Here is a 27445-nt window from a genome sequence, read left to right as displayed (position 1 = left end):
GCTCAGACACACTGTAGGACTGAGGCTGGGGCACCGGGAAGGATATCTCAGAGGTTTACAGCACACCAAGTCACACCAATAAGCTGGCCCTGCTCTGCCTCTGCCTCCATACGTGTCTTTAGGCATTTAGAGACTCCAGGCTCACTATAGCACAAGGGTCTCCAGTTGGAGAAACAGATGCTGTTACTAAGCCACAGGGTAAGAAGAACCTGGACATTGAACTGTCAGCACATTGGAGCTGGCCGTCCAGCTGGGGACCAGGGGTAGAGGCTGAGGCCACTGAGTCAACTGGGGCAGGAGCCATAGGGACTAAGGCAGCTGAGGGGTGCAGGACAGCTGGGGGGTCTGGAGTGGGCCTCATGCCCAGAGCTATGAAGTCAGGGGCTGTAGAGCGTTGGAAGCCAGCTGGCAGGCTCTGCCCCAAAGACGCTGACTCACCAGGAGGGGGCAGCTGGAGCCAGGCACTCCTAAGGTTTCCAGGAAGGGCAGCCTTCCAAGGCTCAGCCCTGGGAGACAGTGTTGACAGCAAGTTGTCAGGCAACTTGAGCTACTGGGCAGCTGGGAAGCTGTCCCTTGGTCCCCAATATCATCATCTCAGACGCTGCCCACCTGCCTCAAGTGCCACAAAGAGATCTACCCATCTCTAACACAACACATGCAGGCCCCAGCCCAGAGATAAAGGTTACAGCTCAAGGTCATGGGGGGGATTCAGTGGGACTCCTCACATCCAGAACTCTGTGTGTGTGTCTAGTGCTCATACACTTCGAAGGCTGCTAACCACAGTCTGGATCTTTGGGAGACCTGGGGGAAGATGGCAGCATTGTACTCTGGTCGCATGAGATGGAAAGTGTCCTGGATGAAACCAAACCTGGTAGTCTCCAAAGTATGGTCTGATGGTACTGTCCCCTTATCCTCCAAATATGGCTAACTTGAAAGGTGGATAGCTATTCCATGAGGCCTCCCTCACCTTCGCCTCCCTCACAAGAGTGAGCTGGAACACAACCCCGCGGAGGTGGCTCTGGAGTCCAGGAAGTGTGAGAAAAGGGTCTTCTGACAGATAAACCGACGCTTTCCTCGCAGAAACCAAATCAAGTTTCAGAATGTGGTCAGGTGAGGGATGGAGCCCAGACAGAGCGCCTCTGCACGGAGGTCTGACAGTCCTGGCTACCTCCTCCGTGGGTCCTGTGGCTCAGGTTTCAAGTTCTTAACATTCAGATATTTCGCGGCATAAATTTGCATCCAGGACAGAGGGCAGGAGGCTACTGGACGCGTGCAGAGACAATGGGTGCAAAGCCAAGGGGCCCCCGCTGGGGTGGAGGCTGGTCAGCATCATCTTTCCCCAGCGAGAGAGGACATCATTATCCGAGAGGACATTATCCAAGTTGCCCAGATCGGAGCCTCGCTGCCTCCCGTATGCCCTTGACAGCAGCACAACTTTCTAGTCTCTGCTGGTGGCCCCTTAGATGGCCCCTGGCGGCGGGGTCCTGGTCGAGCCTCCCGAATGCCAGGACCCCATGGGCATGTGGCCCGCTCGGCTTGGCTGGTGCGGCGGGACTGAGCTGCTGAGCTGTGCGCGGAGCCGGGCGCCCCCTGGCGCGGAGCCAGGCCGAGCGGGCGTGCGCCTGGCGCGCGACACTGCAGCGCTGGTCATATGAGCAGAAAGGATGAGAAGAACACTTTTTAATCTTTTCGCACTTGCTCTGCCCGCTCAAACAGTTGCAGGATGTCGATGACAGACTTGCTCAGCGCTGAGGACATCAAGAAGGCGATAGGAGCCTTTGCTGGTGAGCAGTGCACTCCCCTGCCCGGCCCTGTCCGTCCCCTTGCCCTCTTCCCTCGCCTGGGGCACCCCCCCACCCACCCCCGCATGAAGCCTTCCCTGTTTCTTCCCTCGCGCATCGGCATAGGCATCGGTCCCCATCCTAGGGGCTTGGCTCTTTGGTCCTTTGCTTTGCTTTCCGAGAGCCGCACGAACTGTGCTCCCTCATTGAGCCATACAAAGTTGAGGGTGCGAAAGAGTGGCCTCTATGGGGGTCCAGGACCAAGCGCAAAGACCAGGGTGAGAAGAAGCATCCCCTCTGAGAAGTGTAGAAGGGTCTGCACGCCTGGGCTTTCTCTTCAAGAGACCCCTTTCCTCGGCCCCCATCCCCAACAAGACCTTTCCTGGAAGGTAGCCCATTGGTGGAGATCCCCCCCAGGACAGACATGAGGACACAGTGCCCTTTCTGCATCAGGCACACAGCCCTGCCCAGCCCGGTGCAGCTCCCCATCTGGACCCCCAGTATCTCATCTTTTTAGGCAGTCCAAGAGAGAGGTACCCGCTCAGCTGTGTGGTCTCTTTCCTCTAGCTTAGATGCTCTTCCTCTGTCACCTAGGTAGGGAAACTGAGGCTGGGATAGGATGAAAGCTGTACAAGGTCACCCAGCCCAGCACAGGAAGAATGAGATCTGAGGTGGCCTCGGGTCTCAGTGCCCCACCTTGGTGTGTAAGAGGACAAAACAACTTTTTTCCCTCCAACTCTGGGCTGAGGAGAGACCATAGCTCTTAGGAGTTTCTGGACCTAGAGGGATGCCGCCCATCTGCTTTTTTATATAGCTCCCGTTTCCTCCAGGCACACACAGGAAGCTCCAGGAAGCCCCCTTCCCTCCTGGAGCACTATGCTAACCCAGTCACAGGGCCTTGAGCCACCTTGTCACCTTGAGGATGAAACTCACCTGAGTTTTTGAAAGTTGTTCATCCCACCCCCAGCCGCTGGGGTAGGTCTCAGAATCTGTGCAGGACTTCTGGGTCCTCCCCTCCCCCTCCCATGATGTGACCTTGACAGAAATGTGTCCTCTCAGAGTTGGTTTTCGAACAACTATATGTAGCCAGTTGAGAGAAAGCTGTTTTTTATTTTTTCCCAACCATTCTCGCTAGCATCCATCGCATGCCCATGCGCTCACCCAGCCCTCACCCAAAAGGCTTCATAGAAATACAGTGCTCGGGAATCTCTATGTGGCTCGGCAGGGTGTGTATGGGGAGCCAAGAGGGTTCGACCTTGGGCAGAGCATCCTTTCCGAGCTGGGCTCCCTCTGCCCTCCTGTTCCCCACAACTCTGTGGGTGCTCTTAATAAACACTACCACACCCCTTTCCCTGACCTTCCCAATGCCCCTTCCCTGTTCTTCTTTAACCACCTCCTCCCCCTCCCCCCAACAGCTGCAGACTCCTTCGACCACAAAAAGTTCTTCCAGATGGTGGGCCTGAAGAAAAAGAGCCCGGATGATGTGAAGAAGGTGTTTCATATTCTGGACAAAGACAAAAGTGGCTTCATTGAGGAGGATGAGCTGGGGTAAACTGAAGATGGGGCCGGAGGGGGGTGGGGGAAGGGAAGAACCTGGTGATAGCGCCCCAAGTTCCCATCCACCCCTCCCAGCAAGCAAGCTTTGCTTTGTCTCTGCAGGACAATGTCCTAGGCACAGGGGCAAGATACTTCCTGCTTCCGGGAGGGTCAAACCCTCAGCCCAGAGTGCAGCTAACTAGGTTAAATTATAGCCACTTAATATCGCTAATGGAATGGGGTTACTTAATAATTTAATACCAGTGAAGGAGCACTTATTCTGGCTGCCTCCCACCGCAAGCAAAGGCAGGAGGTATTCTCCTCAGAGTGTCATTGATTTCTGTGTATCTGAAAGGCACCTTCACTGGTCTGCTCTGCAGACCCCACGCCTCTGGACCAGAACTACAGCTAAGCAACTTGTGGGCAAGCCAGGGAGGCAGAGACAGCTCTCGATCGTTAGGGTCCTTGGTGCACAGCTCCGAGGAGACCGTAAACTTGCATCAGCAGAGAGCCTTCTGCCCTAGCCCGCCTCAGCCACCTGGCCTGTATCTGATGACCCAGCTGTGCCTTCTGTGACTTTCCAGCCAAAACTGCTTTGAATTTTGTTAGAAACAGGAGGCAGAAGGTGTTCAGAGATGCATTTTAAGTAGGAACTCCCTCAACCTATCTTATCTCTCCTCCAAAATTTACCCCAAGGGCACCTTCTTCTAGAACCTTTTTCCACCTACTTAATTATGCCTGACAAGTCCATGTACAAGCATGTACACACAGGTTCACACATGTACACGTGCCTGCTAAGTGCTCCTCATCCTCCATGTCTCACCATCTCTAGAGAGCCTCCTAACTCCTCCTTCATCACCGCTCCCCTCTGCCTCCTCTCTCTGGGTGTCCATCATTCCATCACACACGAGGTCTGTCTGTGTGAACTTGCTTTCTTCATTTACACAGAAAGCTCATTATGATCACTATGGTGACCCCAGTCTTTTTTATGTATTTATTGGATAAACAAAGGCAAGAGTCCCCTAAACTGGGGTCAACCCTGCATAGAGGGCCACCACCCATCTCACACCCACCAAGGCAAGCCAGAACATGCCACCAGGCCTGCCCACCTGCACACAGGTCGACCACCACCACCCGGCTTCCCTAGCCCTGCGAGGACGCCAGCCCACCATCCAGCCAGGCTCTGCCAGCTGTCTTGACCTGACTTCCTTCCTCCCTTTTCTCCCTCAGGTCCATTCTGAAGGGCTTCTCCTCGGATGCCAGAGACTTGTCTGCTAAAGAAACAAAGACACTGCTGGCCGCTGGAGACAAGGATGGGGACGGCAAGATCGGGGTTGAAGGTGGGTAGCCGTGACCATAACTCTGGGAATGCTGGGACTCTGGGGTATGTGGCTGTTGAAGCTTTGGTCTGTTGAAAGGAACAGGAGATGGTAAGGGGGAAAAAAAGACAACCCACAGGTCAGAAAATTCTCCCAAGTCCAAGTCTGCCAGGCAAAGAAACCCAGCTATATATGTTTCCCAAAATAATGTGAACAGCCAATGAGGAATGCTCCCCCCCCCTTTCCTGCTGGGTAAGGGAATGTGGGAGGTAGAATTGGAGATTTTCCCTGCTTTTCTTTTTTTCTTCTTCTTCTTAGTTTCTGATCCCGGTTCTGCCTACATTGGCTGTGTGACCTTGGACAGTGTCTGTCCTTCTCTGAACCTGAGGCTCATGTCAGTAACCAAAGGAGATAGGCCCACTGATCCTTCAGGACCCCCAGGCCCTTGTAGTATCAGATTTCAAGGATGGAAATTCCTTATCTACTGCCCTCCCTGTTGGCGTCTCACCCTGGTGTCCTGTAACCTCAGATAGGGTCTTTGGCTTCCTTCAGATTCCTTCCATCATCGTAGGAGAGGCAGGAAAGAACAGCTAACCAGTGCCCGGCTCCCTGCTGGAGTTAGGATGTGCACTGAGGGCTTCTGTAGCTTTGCTCTGAGCCCAGGCACAGGCCTGCTGGCCCACTACCCCACATCCTTATCTGGTCATCCTTATCTGGCATCTGTGGGGGCACATCCCAGAACTGCCAGCTTTCTTAGCTTCGTGACACTTTGCAGAGGGCCATAAGGATGATCATGGCCTTAGCCTGGTTCAGAGAGCTAGGACAGGGGGTGTGACAGGGCTTTCAGGTCTGGTCTAAACGTGCTCGTATGGTGGCCCTTTCTGCCAACATAAAAGGAAACTGTATTTAGGTGCCTCTGGGGCTCAGGCTCCGGCCTTTCTAGGGTCTTTCTAGTCATAGAACTTTGGCAGGCCTCAGCACTTTCATCTCTGGGGGAATGATGGTTCTCCTCAAACAAGGAATCCATGTGCTAATACATAAGTGCTTAGGACAGGACCAGGCAGAGTATACAGCAAGTGCCTTCTGTGTGCCTCTTAACTCAAAAAAAAAAAGGGGAGTGGGGGAGGGGTCTAGATAACATTTGCACTTCAACCCCCCTCCCCCCAGGGTCTATTGGCAAATTAAAACAAGTACTTAGTAAACACCTGTTGCCTGAGGGGGGAAAGTCCCGATTCCCACACTCCACTTCTGCTCCTCACCACAAGTGACCTTGGGCACATCTCTGCCCATACCCGGGTTCTCTTGCGTGGCACATGGATTGTTGCAGGAGTTCATGTTGGGACCCATAAGTGGTGTGGACACAGATTGCTAATTCAGAAGGCGCTCAGGAACTGATTAAGGGATTTTTAATGAAAGCAAGAATGAAGTTCAGATGCAGGGGGTGCCTTGGCCACAGGACGTGGCTGTTCTTCTTTTGGGTGGCAGGAAGGAGGGGCCTTTTGAGAGACCGGAGCAGAAATCGCAGCAGAGACTCTTAGCGGCTTGACAGCTCTCAGGGACTCTGCCTGCAGCTGCATTCAGACCTCCGTTCTCTTCAGTTCCACACCAAGCCTGGCTTCCCCTGCAACTCAGTTTGCCCCTGCTCCCATTTCTGAGATGCAGCTCAGAGTCGGAGGCAGGGTCTTCAAGCTGGCTGCTCCCGGGCAACCTAAGTGAAAAAAAAACCAGGCCAGGCAGTTCTCAACCTGGCTCCTGCCTGCCTCCCCGGCGCTCTGCCATATTGGCTCTTACAGAGCCAACTAAACTCTTTGAAAGGACTCACAGGCCGTTACCAAGAAGCACTGTAATACCTAGTGTCAGGTGAAATACAGATAATTAGGACAGGAACTGGAGAGAGACGGCTCAGTGGCTAAGAGCACTGGCTGCTCCTCCAGAGGACCAGGGTTCAATTCCTAGCACCCACATGGCAGCTCACATCTGTCTGTAAGTCCAGGTCTAGGAGATCCATTGCACAGGCTGTACCTACAGGCAAAATATCCATAAACATAAAATTTAAAAAATAATTAGGTCAAAGGTATAGTACCGTGTCCTGATAAGGAATCCTTGAACATCAGGTCTATAACCCCGAGCTGCAGCTTCATGGATAAAACACCCATGAAAACATGGGTACATTGAAGGCAGTGCCCAGCACTTATTTAGTAAGTACCTGTACTGTTCATGTTAGCTGCATTCTGAGTATGGCCTTGTGTACACACACACACACACACACACACACACACACACACACGGTCATCCAGTCTGAGCTTGTCATCACTAAAAAGCTCAGGACCAAAGGTGTATTGGATTCCAGATATGTCTGAATTTGGAGTATTCACATAGAGTGGCCAGGGCCCTGAAAGGGTTTCAGATTTCCAGATTTGATATTACGGACATTGGTCCATGCCAGGCAGAGTAGAGGTTCAGGCAGCTGAGAGAGGGAGGGCAGAGGCTAGAATGCTATAGGTCAGGATCCAGCAGGCAGGGCAGGTCTAGGCATGGCCCTGGCACCAGTGAACCCACTGAGGCAAAGATGGTTAGGGAAGGTTTCCAGACTGGTTTGTCAGGAGCAATCAAGAGCTACTCCTTAGGCATGTAGTGTATCCCAGGCTGGAGCTGGGCTGGGTGGTGTTGTCCCCTTTTCTCCTGGAGTGACAGGGGACATCCATTCAGAAAGGGCCGCTCAGGGAAGTCAAGGTCACACTATGTTCAAGATCCAGGCTTCAATCTGGGGTTGAATGAATGAGTCTGAAGGGATGAGTGCAGGGATAAACTAGTGAATGAATGAATCAATCAGAGGAGGCCTGGACCAATCTGTGCAGCCTGCACCTCAGGGTCCTGGAGGAGCAGGACAGCAGGGGCGAGAGAGGGGACGAGGGTGGCACTGTGGCATGAGGACCCTAGCTGTGCTTCCCTAGTGAAGATGCATGTGCCCGCTTCTGTGACCTGGCTTGAGACGGACTGATGCCAAACAAGAGCGCCATGGAGGAGATAGAGTCCTTCTCTGGGGCCCAGAATGTTCTGTGGCCAGAGTCTCTCGAGCCCCACCTCCAGCCTGAGGATGCTTCAACTTCTGCTGGACCCAGGCAACTCACAGTGCCCGCCCTGGTCTTTGGAACCAAGGCTAGATCACCATCCTGTCCCTGAGGTTCTTCTACTGCATGAAAGGCCTTGAATCAGCTATGATGCTAAGCCAAGGTAGGAGTCACACGTAGCTTTTCCAGTGCACCCGACGCGGTCCTCTTCAGTCTTCGCTGCCTGTGAGGGGGCACCGCCAATAGGGCTCCCACTTTAGAGGCAGGGAGAGTGGAGCTCAGAGGCAAGGAAGAGGGAGACGGTCAGGACGAGTGTTGAGGTCTGCTTGCTTGCAGCAATGGCTCCTACGTCTGTCCCATACCCGGGATGTGGCTGGAGTTTAGTAAACGCCTAGCAGAAGAAGGCATTAGATACTTATCTTGTGGCTCGCTTCTCTCCACCACGCTTGTGTGTCCCTAAAGCATCTTCTTTTTCCCTTCTGTTCCCTTCCTTTCCCTTCTGTTCTTAGCACCAAGAAGAGGGCCTGGTGCACAGTGGGAGAAAAGAGAAATTTGTTTAGTGAATGAATAGGAGAAGGGAGAAAGGAACGAGTGCGGGGATAAACTAGTGAATGAATGAATGAATTAGTCATCCAATCAATTGGTTAGTGGAGGAGAGACAAAACAGATGCATATGTATCCTGCAAGGCTGCCTAATTCCAGCATTTAAAGAGGTGCTCTGCACGCACGGGGTGGTGGTGGTGGTGGTGGTGGTGGTGTGTGTGTGTGTTCCTAGGGGCTTGTAACCATAGGTGCTCTGGGAGGGCAGAGCCAGCAATGGCTGCTCTCCCCAGTTCTCCCTGTCTCTCCAAAGAGAAGGATATCTACGTGGTTCTTTAAGAGCCTAATTGCAGGAAGGGAGAAGGAAGACACTGTTATAGCAAAGCGCCTTCAGACTTGGGTATCTGGGGCAGCTACTTCCAGGAAGTTTAAAGTCATTTATAGATGTGATCAATCGCTAATGGCCACCCTAAAAGGCTGGGACCCAGCAGGGAGAAGGAGGAGAAGCAGAAAAGGGGAGAGAGAGAGAGAGAGAGAGAGAGAGAGAGAGAGAGAGAGAGAGAGAGAGAGAGAGAGAAAGAGAGAGAGAACAAAGGGAGAGAGGCAGCTGTGACCAGCTAGACACAGACAGCAGTGACATGATCTCCTCTTCTTAGCCATGAATCTCAGACTGGACTGGCCCCTGTGGTTCCCACTCAGAAATGTTTGCTTCCCGAGTGGGGTCCAAATACCCGCAATTTTAACAAGTTACATGGCAGTGCTGGTGGACCAAGGAACAACACAGAACTGGGGCTTCTCAGTAATTCTAGGAAACAAGGGCTGTTGCTATCCGCTTTACAAGCGAAGCCACAAAACATAGATGGTTATGTGGCACCAGGAGCCCTCAGGAGGGCTGAGCCTGGCGGTCCTGCCAGGACCCTGTGTTATCTACTTCTCTACAGACTGTGTTTTGAGCCTGGGCGTTCTACACTCAATACGCAAGGAACACACAGCGGACAGGGATGAGGTTAGCATCCAGATTGCTTCCTGTGTGTCAGGGCGATACAGCCATGACTCCCCGACTGATCGAGCTCAGGCCCTCACAGAGTGTCGCCTTCTGCATAGCTTTGTTCTCTGAGCAGATAGGGAAACTGAGCCTTGGGAAGCATGGGCGCTTGCTTCTTTGCCCACCGAGTCTTAGCTGGATCTGCACACCACACGCCTCACAGTTGGGCATCCTTCCGCATGTGACCCAGATGGTTCTGCTCTCTCTGTGCCTTGTGCCAGCTGCAGCTCCTGCACCTGTGCTCTGGGTTTTGCTCCTTGGTTGAAAACATAGTTATTGTCGTTGTAGGGATGGAGCCTTTCCGCTTTCTTCTGGCAAAGTCCTTAGCAGCCTACTTGAGGGTGGGGGGAGTGCTGGTTAAGTATGACAAGCGGTGAGAATCAGAACCTTCCTATACATAGATACCAACCCTGAAAACAGCCTGGCCTTTCCACCTTCTGGGCATCCGTTCCGCCGCATTTATGAAGTTAGTGTAAACACATAACCTCTCGACTCTGTTGCTAAGGCCTTACAAGCCACCCTGCTGCTCCATTTAAAAGGAATTCAATCCTAATCCACACAGAAATGGAACTGGGAGATGGGGAGATGGGGCAGGAAGGACAGGGGACCCCTGCCTCACTCTGATCCCCACCCGTCTGCTCTGTGGGACTTGATATGAGTGTGCCCATGAGGGCCAACCCACAGCCCTTAGGTGGATAGTGTCTGATTCCATCTCACTCACTGCACCCTCACAGCAGCCCCCAGAGACCAGGAGACAAGGGCCGCAGTCCTCGCTGAGAGGTGTGTAAACTGAGGCCCAGCTAATGGTGAAAGCCAGGGCCTGCCCTTGGTGGGATGCGACCTGGGTCTCCTTTCCATATGCTTCCTCCCTGAAGCTGAGCGTTTGGAGTTATAAATGTTTCCGTACTTAGCAATCTGTTCCTCTATTCCCGGGCGGACTTCCGCTAGCTCTGGCCTTATGCTGCGCTAGATAAGATGGAGCAGGGAGAGGACACGGCGCTTCTTATGTAACCGGCCTCTCGAAAAATGGAGCAGCGGTCAGGGCGGAACAAGACGTCCTCTCTCCACCTAGCCCTCTCCTTCCAATGCTAAGGCTGCAGCTGGAGTCAGATGCAGGGCTGCGCCAATCTGTCTTTGATCAGAAACACAGCCAGCCTCCAGCCAAGCCTCCTCACAGCTGAGACCCAGCCTCAGTTTCCCCATTTATATCACAAGAGGACCAGAGCCTTGTGAGGATGAAATGGGATAAGGTAGCTGGAACCATCTGGCAGAGAGCGAGTTCCCAGGACTGTTGATGCCACCTCCCTGTGACTGCCTGGCTTGACCCCAAGTGACCCTGCCTCCTCATTCTGCAGCAGGAGAAAGTGATCCTGTTTGCGGCACCCATCTATAAGAAACTGAGCCCTGGAGCTATTTTGAGGCGAGGTGAGGTGATAAACCAGGAGCCAGCCCTTGCTATGGTCATCAGAACGGAGGGAAGGCAGGCCTTCCAGACACCGACTCCCTGAGTCTCAATTTCACTCGGGGCTATCAGCCTTCCCTGGCCTCACCTGTCAAGAACTTCTAAATTTGTCCCATCCCCACAGCACCCAGGACTTGGGCAGCCCTAATTAGGCTAATTTCAGTTTCCTAAGGGAAACAGCAGAATGGCCTGGCCTCCGCTGCCTCCCTCCTGCCCTGCTCCCTTGTGTCTCCCTCTCTTTCTGATTGGATAAGGAAGACATCAGAAAGTGTCCTCAGAGGGGTGGCTGGGGGTTGTGCTGTTCCTACATGTCTTGCAGGAGAAAGAACGTTCTAGATTTTCCTAAAGGAACCATGTCCTTCAGCCCTCATCCGTAATTGACTTGGCTGTACTCATTCTGCGTGCCAGGTGCCTCTCATCTGCATCCCCCGGAAGTCTTTCTCATGACCTTGTAGCTGTCCCCATTTCACAGATGAGGAGACTGAGGTGGGGGTTCTAACTCGGATTGTGTCAGGAGCTTATACCAGCTCGGCTGTTGGGTGTTTTTGGGTTTCCTAGATGGTCTGACTGCATCCTGCTTGACCTTGCTTTGGGAGATCGCTGTAGGAGGTTGTTACGTCACGGCTTCTCTGCCAGTTGTGTGTGGAGGTCCAAGGGAGATGGAGCTACCAAATGCTACCAACAGCCACTCCCTCCTATGTGTGAAGCACTGTTGTGTGCTTTCTCAGCTGCTCTTCAGGAAAGCTACGTGAGCTGGCATGATTCCCACTTCACAAAGAGAGGCAGCACGGTGGCCCGTGGCTACCTAGCCAGTAAGAATGGAACAAGCCACAGGCCAGGGCGGCTGTGGGGTCTTGGGCAGGTGCCTCGATAGGGACAGATGATAACCCACACTAGCGGCAGTGACAGTGGCAGATGAAGATGACAGACCCCCTTTGCTGTGCCAGGGGGCAGTTGGGCATCTGTGCGTTTGAAGTGACTTGATGACAGAAGCTTCCGGGAGCTGAGAGCTTTCTCTGCACCAGGCCTGTGAAGCGGAGTCGTGGTGCTAGCTGGGATGGACAGCCCCCCAAAACAGCTAGTCTCCTGGGCTCCACTTTGAAGAAAAGGAAGCGGAGGCAGGAGCATCTAGCCAAACTCACAAGGAGAGGAGCTGTTGGGCCCTGTCCCCCCACCCACCCCAGTTGCTCCAAATGCCAAGTTAGACCAGGAAGGACACCTTCCAGCTGGGATGGGAGAGATGAGACATCTGCTCCAGGGAACCAAGAGGACAGCAGAGCACAGATCCCACCTCCACCTCCAAACCCAGTTTGATTCTGGGACCCAACTGACAAATCTATTGACTTAGACTCCCAAGGTCTCTGTGTTTGTCATTTGCTTTTCTTTGGGGTGAGAGGGTACGTTTTAGAGGAGACCTTTGCCCAGAAAGCTATTAGTTGATTGGCAGTCCCTAAGCACGCTGCCTGACCTTGCTTTCAGTTTGTCTATAGCGCCCTGACCAGGGTTCTAGGGGAGGATAAAATTAGAATCCTGTGTTCCCTGCTAAAAGCCAGGCTCAGTGGCCTTAAGGACAGCCTAGCTAACTCACAGAAGATCCCGGGGTCTGATGGATTGGGCTTTTGGAAACCTCACAAATCCAAAACATACTATCAGGCTCCCAAAAGCCCAAATTCCACACCCCTGGTCCTCCAACACTGGCCATACCCCATCTTGTCTAGACCTCACCCAATCCTATGTAGCTCTCTTCTGATCCCAGGTCAAGGGCAGGAGATGAGAGGAATCTTGCTGAGGAGCAGGCAGGAGCCCATAATCCCTAGAGTGACTGAAAAGCCTCGCTCCCCTCTGATATCCTGTGAGCAACACTGGGGAATTTTGTTTCTTCACAGGATCTGGGCTGCTAGCCTGGTCAGTAGGGCTCACACAGGAACTTTATGAGGCCAGGGAACAAATTACAGCCCTGTTGCTTACTTTTTATCTGACTTTGACTGCTTCAGCCTCTGTTTTCCTATCCATAAAATGGGAATCACCTGCATACTACCCTTCACCCTGCTCCCTTTCCATTCATTCAATTATTGTCACCTGAAGGGTGTTAGGCCACTGGGAAAGGGATGAACCAGGGAGACAGTATGGGGGTGGGGACCAACAAAAATAAGAAGATAAATAAGATCATGTCGTAGTGTGCTGTGCTGAGGCTAATGAAGTCATAAAAATGGGCTAATGCGATAGAACCCGCAGTGGTGATATTTGAACCAGGATGTCTGTCACTCTATACCTAGGTTAAGGGAGGTCACAAATCTTCCCAGGAAAGAAAGACTCTGAGAGCGAATGTGACCATGTTAAAGCCAAACTCTAGGGCCTCAGTTTCCCCATCAGTAAAATGCAGGCAAGAGTTTGACTATCTGTGGTAGTTGTAAGAATTCCACGAGGTGATACTTCCAGGATTCTTCCCACGCAGACATTTGGTGAATGCCTCGCAGATTGTCACCGTAGACAACAGACAGTGTTAATGAGAATTCTAACAACAGGATAAAGACAGATCGTGAGAACCACCCCTCCCTCCAGTCCTGCAAGTTCTGGGCTCCTGGCTGAGAAGGCTGAGAAGGCAGGTCCGCTGACCCGTGCCCTGGGGGAGAGTCTTTGAATGTTTGTGTCCCTGTCAATGCTTCTAACCATTAAGTCCCAGGGCCTTTTGAGATTTCAGAAGCTTCTTCGCCTGCCTGGACCCTCAATATCTCCTACCCTGAGTCCCAGCACAGACTCCCACATCCAGGGACACTGCCTTAAGGACAGGAGGTGTAGCGTCTGTTTCCCAGGTCCCAGGCTTTGTCCCCTCACAGAGCCAGGACTGGGACAGCTGCATGGTATGACTGATCTTGCTGTGGTCAATTTGAATTTTTAAAGCGTTATTTATATTTGCACAATGTGACAGTATCAGGAAGAGTCCCTTTGCCCTTCTCCCAGCCTCCCTGGGGTTAACATTTATGTAAGCTCAGTCCAGGGTGACACATACACCAATGTCCTGTACACACACTGGGCAGACGGAGTTGACTTCTGGGGGGAGGGGCGGCTCCCAGGAACCTCTGGTGGCCTTTCAAAGCTGCTTCGCACCGGTCTTGCATCCTCCTCTGGTTCCACTCATGGAATTGGCTCTGCCACCCTCCATGGATGCGGAAGGGACGGAAGCATCCCAGGATCTTCTCCAGGAAGGGCCTAAACCTCTCACTAACTAGTCTCATGCCACAATGGTGCATTTGTAGAGGTGATGGGAACTGGGGGTGTCAGAACCTCAGGGGGTTCTCAGAAACAACGAATGGCAAATTCTACATCTACCCTGACCTCTCGGGTCAAAGAGCAGCTGTTCAAAGAAACTGCCAGGCTCAGCACCCTGTTCCCTCATCCATAGACTAGGCCTGGTGATAAACAACACTGTGGCAGCTGAAGCCCCAGGAGATACTGTACTCGAAGGGTTTAGGATAGCTGCTGCACAGCGGACAATTGCTGCTGCACAGCAGACGTGGGGACAATTGTTGGTGATAACAGCATGTTGTTTTTCTTTTGCAGAATTCTCCACTCTGGTGGCTGAAAGTTAAATGGCACTGACTGCTTGGGTCCCCCACCTCTCCACCCCCAACGCCCCATCTCAGCCCTTCTGGAGGCCCTCCTGAGTTTCTGTTCAGTTTGTTTATGCTATTTTTTACTCCCCCATCCTCTATGGCCCTCAGATGACACCACTCTTCTGGAAAATGCTGGAGAAACAATAAAGGCTGTACCCATTGGACAACACCTGTAGGGAGGACCCAGGCCTGGTTAGGGTGTTGGTTTGACAAGGTTTTTTTTCCCCCCGAGGGAAGTGGGGGTGGTAGAAAAAGTGAGATAGATCAAAGGACAACGCCCTGATATCTCCTGCCTGCTGGGTACTGAGTACTCACGTGGACCACCTCATTCAGTCTTTGCACCTTTCCCACAAGGAGATGAGGGTGAGGGATCATCCATCTTAAAGAAACAGAAACTGCATTTTAAAGAGGAAGGGAAGGGTCTGAGTCCACAGGTGATTGATTATTGTACCTGAATAGGCCCTTCAGGAATAGCTAGATGGAAAGAAGGACACTCTATCAATTGCTTTTGACTTTGCTGTGATAAAATACCTGATAAGAGAAACTCAAGGAAAAGAGCGGTTTCTTTCGGCTCTCTCAGAGGGTGCGGCCTATCACCAGTAGGGAAGCCCCAGGAGGCAGGCTATGCAGGGGCAGGACACATTGTATCACACTGTATCCACAGGTCAGGAAGGAACCAGCCGAGGGCCAACGGCCGTGCTCTGCTAGCTTGCTTCTTTTTCTTCCTCCTGGGACTCCAGACCTTTGGGTGGCCCTGGCCACATTTAAAGTGGGTCTTCCTGCCTCAGGCTAATCTACAAACTCCCACACTGCCGTGCCCATAGCTTTATGCCCTAGATGATTCAAAATTCCCGTCAAGTTGGCAAGATAAACTGTCACAAATACTCACAAAAGTGAGCCTTTCCTTGCTTGTCTCTAAGTACTGCCTCCCTTCCGGCTAAAACAGGCTTTCCTCCCAGCGCTAACAGGACTCCCAGGAAGTTGAAAGCATGTATACAGCAAGACCAGCTGATGCCAGCTCCTCCTTCCCCATAACTCCCCCCAACAGGAAGCCATTTGCAGCAGCCCTGCAAGGAATGCACTGTCGCAACACCCCTGGGCAGCCCAAGAGCATAAGACTAGGGGAAGTGAAGTGTTTCTCTAGGGTCACACAGACAGAAGCAACAGAACCAGCATCCCAAGCGCCGAATCACTCCCAGATTCCTGTGCCCCTCCACAAATATGTCCGATGGCCAGAAGGGCCCTCAGCAGGCCACTTTGGGTCATGCATCCTCAGAAATGAGGGACAGCCACTCAGCTCAATCCTGTGGGAAAAGCGGAAAGACCATCTTTGGAAAACTGGTGAGCAGGCAGACCCAGAGACCAGGCAGTCCTAAAGGATCAGAGATGACCCTGAGAGAAGTTCCCTTCAGTGCTGTACGTGGGAGGAGGGACTGAAGCTCCGCCCCCATCGTGCCATGCTCCGAATGGGTGGGTAGGCTGTGGAGTACCACCCAGGTAGAGTAAACAGGACAAGACCTTAAGGGAGACCCAGAGCAACCCTGTGCAGATGTGCCCAGGTTTGTCTCAATGGCCAGAGGCAGGGTGTGTGGGAGTGCTGGCTATCAGAGTGTGCACCAGCGCGTGTGTACACCAGTGTTTGTGAGCACACAGGCACATGTGGAGATAGCTGGGGCAGCAGGGGTTAGGGCCAGGGCTGACCCAGGTTTCCATGAGGTCCTCAGAGTTCTCCACTTAGACCCTGAGATAAAAGTGGGGAGGAAGATGGGGGTGGGCACACCCCTGTGTGGAACCACAAGGAACACAGGGAACCTCCAATACAGACTTTGTCTCTCTGCTCTATTCCTCCGACCACAGCTGTACCTTTGGGTTGACACATTTATACGCTGGTACCTTTGCCATGTGGAACTGGGCTAGCTCGTGCCTGGCTCTGAGAGTCAGTGATAGGACTCTGCCAGTCCCTGAACCACCACAATAGCCTAGCGTGTCTCCTGCCCTTTTCTCTCTGCTACAGCCGCACACTTCGAGTAGAGGGTGCTTTATACGATACAGGTCAGGTCACAGTGTTCAGCTAGAAACTGAGGGATTGCTCAGTCTTTTGAAAGAAACGCTCTGGGCATAACGTCTGACTTCAGGGTAGCCCTGTCTTCCCTTTCCTGCCTCCTCAGCAGGGGCTCCACCTGGCTCCAGTTAGTCTAGGTGGCATCCTACTTGGACCCTCCCCTGTCCTGACCCTGAACTCTGTCCTGGCTCAAAAACAACCACCTTGGCTTTGGCTCCAGCAGGAATCAGAACCCAGGCCCCTCCTGCTGGCAAAGCTGACATAGGAAATGGCATCCCATCCGTTTCTCTCAGAGGCTGTGAGATCCTTGCAGGCAGGGAGTTCTTGTGGGTTCCCCACTAGAGGCCAGGGCTAATCCTGCAAAAGTGCTGGGGCCATCCACTGGGATACAGAGGCACTACAGGAGCTCACGCAGCTCTGACTCAGTCAGCACAGAAGAGGCGGAGGGCTTGCCTGGTGTGAGTATCCCGCATCACATGCACACGTGTTTTAAAAGTAAAGATGGACAGAGAAGAGCAGGGGACTGGCTTTAAGCCTCTTTCTGTCTCTCCTTCCCATGGGGCCTCATCTACAGAGATCTAGTAACTCACCAAGGAAGGGGGACTGGAGAGGGACTCTCCCTCCTTAGCACCCTCCTCAGCAGACCTGGTCACTGGGCTCTGAAGTCCCTCCGGTGACCCGGCCAAGATGCCTGTATCATCAACCTTTGCGCCCTCTCTGTAGTCCCCCCAGCCCAGATGAACAGGGTCCAATGTCCCTTTCCTAAGCTCATGGGAGCTTCCTGGACCCCTTCACCTTCTCCCATCAAGACTGAGTTGGGAGTTGGAAGGAGGGTACTCAACTGGGAGAAGCTGCCAAGCCAAGTAGCTTTTGCAGTGTCTCACTACACAGGGACTGTGTGTGTGTGTGTGTGTGTGTGTGTGTGTGTGTGGTAGTGGAGGTGGTGGTGAGGGTGACCTAAGCACCCAGGCACCCAGTTTCTCAGGACAGGAGGAAGTTAGTGGGGACACTGGAGCAAGAGTGGTCAGGAAGAAGGGCAGAGGTGGACACAGCTGGCTGGGGATCCCCAGAATCATGAGCTTGGAGGCTCAACCACCGCTGCATCATGGGGGATGGACAGGCTGATTCCCAAAGCTGTCTCTTCTTCTGCACACCTACCATGTCTCCAGAGGCTTTGTGCTGCTATCCATTATGATCCAAATGCCCCATCCCTCCAGAGTTCCTGGTGGAGTCTAATCAGCAGTTCAGTAAATTAAGAGATGGGGCTGGCAGTCCCGGGAGACCTGCTTGCTAAATAGGCTCAAAGGACCGATGCTGGGAAGATGGTTGCTGATAAAACATTTAATGTAGAAGCAGGAGATGTGAGTTTGATTCCTGGCACATAGATATAGGCACAAGCACAGGCACAGGTACAGGTACAGGCACAGGCACAGATGATGATAGATACAGATACAGATACAGATAAAGATACAGATACAGTTACAGATACAGTTACAGATACAGATACAGATAAAGATACAGATACAGTTACAGATACAGATACAGATAAAGATACAGATACAGTTACAGATACAGATACAGATACAGATACAGATATAGATATAAATGTCTGGTGTGGTGCCACACACTTGTAATCCCAGCCCTTGCAAGGCTGGCACAGGAGGCTCTCTGGGACTGGCTTCCTAACTATATAGACGCTAAATGAACTCCAGGTTCAGTGAGGAATCCTACCTCAAAAAGTAAGAAAGCAAAGGGTTGCAGAGATGCTCAGTGGTTAAGAGAACTGACTGCTCTTCCAGAGGACCTGGGTTGGATCTCCAGCACCCACATGATGGCTCACAATCACCTGTGACTCCAGTTCCAAAGGATCTGATGCCTTTTTCTGAGCACTGTGGGCACCAGGCATGCCCATGGTACACAGACATACATGTAGGCAAAATACCCATAAACATAAAATAATAATAAAGTAGAAATCAATAAAAAAGACATACAGGGTAGACTTCAGGCCTTCCCCCCTCACATAGACACACATATATACATGTACCTACACACAAATATGCATACTGGAGCACATATCCGCAACACAATGTAACAAAACAGGGTTGGCAAGACGGTCCATTGAGTGATGGTGCTTACTCCAAGTCTGATAGCCTGAACTTTATCCGCAGGATCCAAGTGGTAAAAGGAGAACTGATTCCCCAAAGCTGTCCTCTGACCTCCATACATGCACCATGGTATGTGTGAGTACACTCAAAGGCACAACAAACAAACAAACAAATAAAAATTAAAATATATTGAAGAGCCCATTTTCCCCTTCACCACATGGAAGATGCCCCACTCATGAAGTCGAGAGCTCAGCCGACTGTTGGGAGAGGGTCTTGTGCACTGTGTATGTTCAGATGGTGATGTCTATGCCCAGACATCTGTTTGCAGCCCAGGCATTGGCATGGTCAAGCACCTCTGATCTCAATGCCAGGCAAAAATTGTTTCCCATCATTTCTGATTGGTTAATAAAGAGCTGATCAGCTGTGGCTGATCAGGAAAGGACAGAGGAAGAGGGGAGACAGGCAAGTCCAGTGAGGGAGTCCAAAGAGACCAAAGAGAAAATCAAGCGGAAGAGGAGACGAAGGTGTAGAGAGACCGTGTGGAGGGACCAGGAGGAGTCGCCATGAGGTCACAATGAGAGCAGCCATGAGGCACACATGGACCAGAGAGACCCCAGCCAGGGCGAGGCTCAGATGCAGGTCAAGGGTCCCATGGCTGGGCAATAGGCAACCTTAGAGGGTGAGAATAGCTCAGAACCTGTCTAGCTTACTGCTGCCAGCTTGTTAATAAATTTATTAGGTATCCGTGTTAATTATTTGGGAGCTAAACTGAGCTAGAGAATGCACAGAAACACCCTGCAGTTATTTGGGAGCAAACGGAGCATGGAAACCCCCCTCCCAAATACTATTACAGCCGACTCCCGGTCTGCCAGAATCCTGACCTTGAATTTCCAGCCTTCGGGACAGTGAGAAGCCCATCTCTGCCACACACAAGCTGCCAAGTGTTAAGTGTTTGCTAAAGCAGCCGGGGTGGGCCAAGATGTCACCTCTTAGCCCATGCCACGGGCACCCAAGGACAAGCCTATTTTACACATGAGAAAAGGAAGATTCTGGGAATTGGGTAAGTTCCCCAAACCACACAGCTAATACAACTGAAAATAGCAAGGCTTTTGTAGCTCATTCAACCACTAAGCAGAAAAAATACAGCAGAGAAGAATCCAGACAGAGATTAGCGGTTGTTTGCTTGAGGGTGGCACGGCCCTGGGAGAGCACAGGACAGCCACAGTGCGGGATGTGCAGACTCATGGGGTGAAGCTGTTACAGGGTCCTCTGAGATCCAGCATGACTCAAACACCAAGTCAATCCAGAAAGCAAGAATGTATTGTAATTGGGCCTCCGCTGATCAGTCAGGGACACAGAGAGGACCTGGAAACTGAACTTTACTTGACCCTATTCAAAATGGAATCTTTACTCAACATGGCTTCAGTTTGGTTCGTTCCTACAGGGCAAGGGGACACTTTGAAAGGCAAAGGTGAGGAGTGTCACACAATCTTCTGAATTGGTAGCCATCAGCCACCATGATTGCAGACAGGCACGATGTCAGGTGGAGGATGGGGACGGCCGATAGGCAGATGTCCTTTGAAAGGTCGAAGGACAGCTTCGTGCTGTGGGCTCTCTCCTTCCACCATGTGGCTTCTGGGAAATAAACTCAGGTCATCAGGCTGGCGCGGCAAGTGCCTGGACATACTGAGCCGGCTCACCAGCTGTTAGGTGTGTTTCTTGTAAAGCGCTGTGGTGGTCTCTGGGCAGGGCTATGTATGGCTTAGCAGCTCTTTAGAGAAGAGCCTGGTGCTCTGCCTAGTTGCACGCTTGTGTGCTGCTTAGCATGGGCCAGCCCGAGAGCCAGCTGGACCCCAAACTGTATCATAAAGTGTAACATAGAAAGTGTCTATAAACGCTGTGCTTGTTGGCTTTGCATTGTGTAACAGAAGACTCTAGGGGAGTCAGCTCAGTGCCGCATCCCTCCAGAGTTCTTGTCGAACTCTAATCGTCAGTTAGTAGATTAACAGATGGGCCCTGGGATCTCTGCCTTATGAATAGGCTCAAATGGCAGAGGCTGGGTGGTGGTTGCTGGTAAACATCTGATATAGAAGCTTGGAGACATGATTCAGATTCCTGGCACCCATATAAAAAGAGACAGGCTTGGGATCATGGTTTAGAGGATTCAGTGGTGTTTGCTTGGCTTCATGGCCTTGGGCCTGGGTTGAGGCAGAATATAATATCTTGGCAAGGGAGGTGTGGGTGAGAAGGCTGCTTACCCAGGATGGCTGTGGATGCTGAGGAGGAGGAGGAGGAGGAGGAGGAGGAGGAGGAGGAGGAGGAGGAGGAGCTATCCCCTTCATAGGTACAGCCAATAGCGTGTGTCCTCCAACTAGGCCCCACCTCCTAATGGTCTGTCCAGCTAGGAACCCATGAGGAAGTGTGTTCCCCCTCACAGGACAACCGCATCTCAATAGTGCCACCAACTGGGAGACCAAGCTCTTGACACAGGAGCCTTTGAAGAGGTTTTATCCTCAAACTCCCGGTAATTCCTCTGAAACCTTTTCTTTTCTCTGAAATGTCAGTTACTACTGACAGAGCGTACATCAAGGAGTGAAGTGGGCAGCGGCTACCTTGTAGGTGCAGAGTGTTGTGGGGGCACAGAAAGATGTGAGTCTAGAGAAAAGCTCGAGTAAAGGTGAACACACTAGTTGCCGCTCTCAGGCGGTGAGCTGACTGTCCCGTGATTCATCTCTGCCATCAGCGTCTGCCTTCCTTGTGTGGTCGTTTGGTTCCATGGGAATGAGACCCATTCGGCACTCGACCCCGCCCCCCAAGCACCGAACACAGCTACCAATGACAAGGGAGTGTCTGCTTGGTCTTTTTGAACAAATTAACTCTTAAAATAAAGATGTCACTCACGGGCCAACAAGGACGTCGTGTTAAGCCTTTCTGGGATAAGATCTGCGAGCTTGCTTTGTGTGGGTCCGTGAGCGCCAAATCAGCACGAGTGATGGAGTTTACAGGCCACAGCTCTTGGTCAGCCTGTCCACCCTGGAATTGCTGACCTAGAAGACAAGCTGTCCTGTCAGGAGAGGTATGCAGTGGAGATGAAGTATTTGTTGAAGGAATTTAGCAGCAGATGAGCTGTCTAGAGTGCGCACTCCTCCTAGCCCTGAGGCACTCTATCTGAGCCAGTTTACAGACCCTAAAAATCCATTTCATCTCCTGCTGACCACTGGTTGGATGGATCCTTCAGGTACTTATCATGCGGCACTGGCCTCACATGGAGACCCTACATCAAGAAGACAGTGCCCAGGCCCTTTGGAATTTCCCCTTTCTGACCTGATACAGAGTGGACAGTATTAGCTGGGAAAAGTTCTCATGTGTGCTGATGTCATCAGAGTGAGAGGACAGAATCTGTGTGAGATACCATTTCTGGGGTTTCTCTGTCCGGGCAGCTAGTCGCATGTGTGACTTTCCTCTCTCCCTGAGCCGGACAGGGATTTCACTGCCAGCCAGTGCTTTCGATGGTGTCTGCTAAGCTTCCCAGCTGAGGGGACCCCACAGGGCCAGGCTTAGGTGGATAAAAGGAGACTGTTGCAACCTGGGAAGGGAAGAGGTTAAGAAAAGAAAGAGGGTGGGTCCATGGGGGGGGGAATTGTTAGCTTCAGGCAATTCCACTAGGCCCCTCCCTGGGACCTAGCAATGGCCGCACGGTCACCTGCCACCTCCGCGCTCCAGGTGGGCTGTGTCTAAAAGGACACCCGCCACTCCACTCTCACTGCTCCCACCACATTCCCAGCCAGCCTCTCTCCCCCCATTTCTCTGACCTCATGGCTGTGTCCCATCTGTCTGTCTGCCTGTCTACATGTCCACTTGCATGCCTCTACCCCTTCCCCAGGTCCTCCCTCCACCCCTTACCACAATAAACCCTCTTATACCAGATCTGTTACATGCTGTAACTGCTCAGGGGCACACCTTGGCATGGGCCTGCCAGGTAGCCCCCTCCTCGCATTGTATTTCGTGACAGTGACCTTCAGAAAGTCATAGGTACATCCATGGAGGCATGCACTGGTGATTTTAATCTTCTCCCCGGGCAGTTAGGAAAATCAAAGGCATTTTGTAGGTGGCAATCGTATATCATTACGGCTGCCAGCTCAGTGATGATTTTTAAATTTGTTGTTGTTGTTGTGTTTGGAACAAAGTCTAGCTCCATGGTCTAGGCTGACCTGGAACTTGAGAGCATCCTATCTCTGCTCCCAACTGTTGGATCGTGGCCATGTGCCCCACACCCAGGTTCTGCCACCATACCCTGCTCCCCTCCCGTCTTTCCACAAGAACTCTGCTTGGACACCGAACAGCAACGTGCCCTGGGGTTTGGGACGACTACACTCTGAGTAGACAACAGTTTCATCCATGGGAAGTCCCTAGGTGGGGTGCCAAAGGCTTTGGACTTGGCCACCCCAGGCCTACCCCCACCCCACCCCACCCCCACCACAAGCCCCACCCCCACCCCAGCTTCAGGACCCAGAGGGGAAGCTCCCTTTCTCACAGTGAAAGGCACAGCTACCACAGTTATGTTAGAAAGATTCTAGGACTCTGGGGGCTTCTGGAAGCTTCTGACCTCGATGGTTAGTTAGTTAGTGTGTCAGAGGGGACCAAACTGGTTTAGTTAACCAGTGACTGTGTTAACACAGGCAGCAGACCTAAATCTACCCAATACCACAACCAGCAAAGAGTGTGCCCAAGGGTGGGGGAGGCGACTGTTGGCGAAATGTTTGTCTCACAAGCATGGAGCTCTGAGTTCAGGTACTAATACCCATGTTTAAAAAAAAATCAGCTATAGTGCCTGCAATCCTAAGGCTGGGAGAGCCAGAGGCAGGAGAATGCAAAGAGCTGAGCTGTAGCCAATCTAGCTTCAGTGAAATACTCTGTCTCAAAAATATAAGTTAGAAGGGTCTGCTGGGTGGTTTTGTGTCAAATTGACCCAAGCTGGTTATCAGAGATGTTGAAATTGCAATTAAGGAAGCACCTTCATAAGACTGACTTGTGGGCAGAGCCTGTGTGGGGCATTTTCTTACCTAGGGATGGTGTGGGAAGGCCCAGCCCATTGTGGGCGGAGCCATCCTGAGTAGGCGGTCCTGGAGTACTTAAGAAAGCAGAATGAGGAGGCATTCCTCCGAGGTCTCTGCTTTGAGTTCCTGCCTTGACTCCCCTGCATGTTAGACTATAAGCTGTAAGATAAAATTAAACCCTTTCATCCCCTGTTGCTTTCGGCCATGGTGTTTGTCATAACAACCAGAACCCTGACCAAGACAAAGTGAGTGGAGAGATGGTTCAGGATTCAAGAGCATAGGAACTGGGTTCAGTTCCAGCACTGGCATGGTGGGCTCACAACCATCTGAAACTCCAGTCCCAGAGGATCCAATGTGCTCCTTGGGCCTTTATGGGCCCTGCAAGCACATGGTACACCTCAGGCAAAAAACAAAACAAAACAAAAAACAAAAACAAAAATAATAAAAACAACAAAAATAGACGCACAAAAACACAAAATAAAAATTAAAGATCTTTACTAAGGTGGATAATGATGGAGGAAGACATATGATGTCAACCTCTGGCTGCCATAGTTACAGACACACACACACACACACACACACACACACACACACACACACACACACAATGTTCCTCAAAGAAGCATGTCCCCCAGAACCACAAGCTGTGACCATAACAGGTATAAATCTAGGCAGAGTACAGAAGACATGCAGGTAAGGGCTTTGTTTGTGAGGGCGTCTGGATGAGAGTGGGCCCTGAACCAATGACCTTACAAAGAGTAAAAATGAATCCCTAAGGGAGAGGGCTGTGTGGATCCGGAGTCTGAGAGTAAAAGGGTCACAGCCACAGCAGAGGGTGGCCAGCAGAGGGAGGAGGTGCTCCCTGGCAGCCTTCGAATGGAAGGTGACCCCAGTACCTTCATCTCAGACACCTGAATTCCAGAGCCCAGAGCATCAATTTCTGTCACCCGAGGAAGCACGTTTGTGGCCGTTGGTCAGAGGAGCCCTGAGAAACTGGCAGGCAAGGGGAAGGTCACTGTGTGAACGGTGGCATCTTCACCGAAGGACGAAACTCTTTAGCTACAGAGCAGAGTCTTCCAGATCGCTGGGTGGCAGTAACAGCCACACTCCCAGTGCTCCTTGATGGAGGATTCTCTGTCCCCACTGCCACAATCTCAGGGAGGTAGAGAGGTGACACGGCAGACGCAGAGATGTTCCCTCCCTCTCTCCCCATCCCGAAGAACCAAGCCTACTGTCCAAAGGCTCTTGATCACCAGTTCTGAAGCCCTCGTAGCCCAGCAGGCAGTCAGGGGCTGCCCCAGGGGAAAGCCCGCAGTATCTGCAGGATCCTGGGCAGAGCACTGGATCTGAAGGCAGCAGCTTCCTCCTTGCAGTTGGGCTATCCCCAAGCTTGCTCCAGTTCCCAGTTCCAGGTCCCAGCATGGGGTGAGGGCCCTGCCCTGCCTCCTTCCCCAGCTTAACCCACTCCCTAGGGCTGCTATGGGAACCCCTTCCTTGCTGAGGGTGAACTTGGAGAGGCCCCAGATCAAGATGATGTTGACCTCTGGGCTCACCCCAGAGCCCAAGATAAATGGCCCAAGAGGCTGGGTGGGTCTGAGCCCAGATGTGTGTCACCTATGTCCACACGTAGGGAAGCAGCTAGCTCTCGGCAGTGTAAGACCCCAAAAAACCGAGGGTGCCCCAGCACCCCACACCCCGGAAGACAACACCCAAATCACTCAAGAGAAATGGTCTCGATGCAATGGCATGAGGATTTCTTTATTTCCAGAATTCTGGGTTCCATAGCCGTGCACCACGCAGGGTTAGATGACTATGGACCCCGAGTGCTGAACTGAGACAGCTTTTATAAGTTTACGACAAAGCCTGCAAATCACAAACCAATCATTTCTTAGCATGGAGAGCCCGCGAAATGCAAGCCAATTGATTTGTACCACTCCATAGTTTTTAGGCCAATCAGTTTAAATTATCGGAGCCCGCGCTCAGTGAACCAATTAGTTTCCTATAATGTCTATAGCTGCGTGAACTCCTGCATAAGGTAATGGCGTAAGTTTACAGAAGCAAGATAAGCTTAGCCCATTTCCAGTTACCCTATGGGGCCAAGATCACCTATTCAAGGCCTTTCTGCTAGGTCTAAACAAAGGGCGGGCTCTGGAATGTGACCTTTTACCTAGTTTCTAACAAAGCGAGATAGCATTTTAAACTACTGATTTCTTGGGGTCATTAGAATTAGGCTGTATTATTTTCTATCCTTTCAGGCAGCTGCTATAAGATTGGAGGGACTCAGCAGCCAGCAGAGCAGCGCGGCAGTGGTGACTCTTGACAGTCATGCTGCGAAACAGAGATTCTATCACATTCTGTATTCACCACAACACCCACCGTGCTGACTTGGCCGCTCTCCAGCAAGAAGCCAGCTCCCCTCTCTCATTGCTGAGGCCTCTCCAGGTCTCAAACCACTTGTCACTCTCTCTGTGTGTAAGGCTCACATCTGTGAACTCTCAAGAAAGGAGTGAAGAACGATCAGTTCCGCAGATTGCTCTGGAGAAGGTTGCCTGAGGATGGGAAACAGAAATGTTCCTGCTGCTTTGTGAAATACCCCACCCCACTCCAACCCCCGGCTAGAGCAGGAGTCAGCTGCAGAAAGGCTGTTCCCCTCTTGTCACAATCCAATCCTCCATGCTTTGTCAACAAGGTTAGAGAGGCCATTGCCACCGTGTGGGGCCAGCCTTGGAAAGGTCCTTTCAGAATGTAGATGTTACAGAAACACCCAGTTCTGCTCTAAATGACTCCCTTTGGTATTTTATGTCTGCCTAAAAGGCATTACCTCTGGGTCTCACATTCCTTGCAAAGGAAGCTTCCTGCCTTTGGAGAGGAGAGAGTCTTTAGATTAGGAAATTACCCGTCTGATTATTCATTAGCTTTAAAACGAGGTGCTCTAGAATCATAGTCACGGGTGGCACCTGTCTGATTTGCTGTGTCACCATGCAATGTGCTCTCTGCACATACTGTGCACGGCCTCAAGTTGGGTCCTGGGATCCATTCCATCTTCCACAGAAGGAGACGGAGGCTCAGCTGGGTCTATGAGCTCTCCCAGGGCTGCCCAGCCTGCAGCTGGGAGAGCGAGGCTTGGGGCAGATCGGAACACTATCGCCAGTCCTGCAGTTTGTACGCCAGTCTGATGGGTGTCTCGGTGGAACCTCCGTGTCCTCCTCTGGCAAATGGCTGGACCAAAAGCAGAAGCTCAAGGAGGCCAAGAATGTCGCACAGTTTGTCACCTGCATCTTAGCTTTGCAAGACCCCAAGTGTTTGTTCCCACCAGATCAGATCCGGGGAATTCTAAAATTCTTCTAGGTGGGGGGCAGGCAGGCAAGCCTGACATATGTACTTGTGTGGTTTTGTCTTGTTTTTGCTTTTGAGACAGCATCTACCGTACTCAGGCTGGGTTTGAACTCGTAGTCTTGAGACATCCTCTTGCATTGGGCTCAAAATATAGTTATTTTGAGGTACACACCACTGTCCATGACTTCATAATGAGTGTGAAGGTATTTGTGTGTGTGTGTGTGTGTGTGTGTGTGTAACGTGTGTAACTGCATGTGGAGTCCAGAGTTCACCTCTGGTGTTGTTCCTCCAGCACCTTTCACTTTATTTTATGGAACGAGGTCTCCTCCTGGTCTGGAGCGTGCCAGAGAGACTCGCTGAGTGCGGAGAATCTTCCAGTCTCCCCAGCACTGGCCTCAAAAGCTTTTGCCCTACACCCAGATTCCTTATGGGGTCTCTGAAGATGAAACTCAGATCCTCAGCTTTCCAACAGTTTCCAAACTGCAGTTCACCCACAGAGCCACCGCCCAGCCCGTGT

At 51.8% G+C, this 27445-nt stretch overlaps 1 protein-coding gene across 1 annotated transcript; it reads left to right on the top strand.

Annotated features, from left to right (window-relative positions):
- The first annotated feature begins 1685 nt into the window (after nt 1-1685).
- Nucleotides 1686-14525, top strand: Pvalb (parvalbumin). The gene is made up of 4 exons (XM_052161513.1): nt 1686-1784; nt 3197-3329; nt 4548-4657; nt 14316-14525. The coding sequence occupies exons 1-4, from the start codon at nt 1724-1726 to the stop codon at nt 14342-14344; spliced, it is 333 nt and encodes a 110-aa protein (XP_052017473.1). The 5' UTR covers nt 1686-1723; the 3' UTR covers nt 14345-14525.
- Nucleotides 14526-27445: the final 12920 nt, after the last annotated feature.

This window comes from Apodemus sylvaticus, chromosome 17 (genome assembly GCF_947179515.1).
Source record: "Apodemus sylvaticus chromosome 17, mApoSyl1.1, whole genome shotgun sequence".
Lineage (NCBI taxonomy): Eukaryota > Metazoa > Chordata > Mammalia > Rodentia > Muridae > Apodemus > Apodemus sylvaticus.
This window is presented reverse-complemented; position numbering and strand designations above follow the sequence as displayed.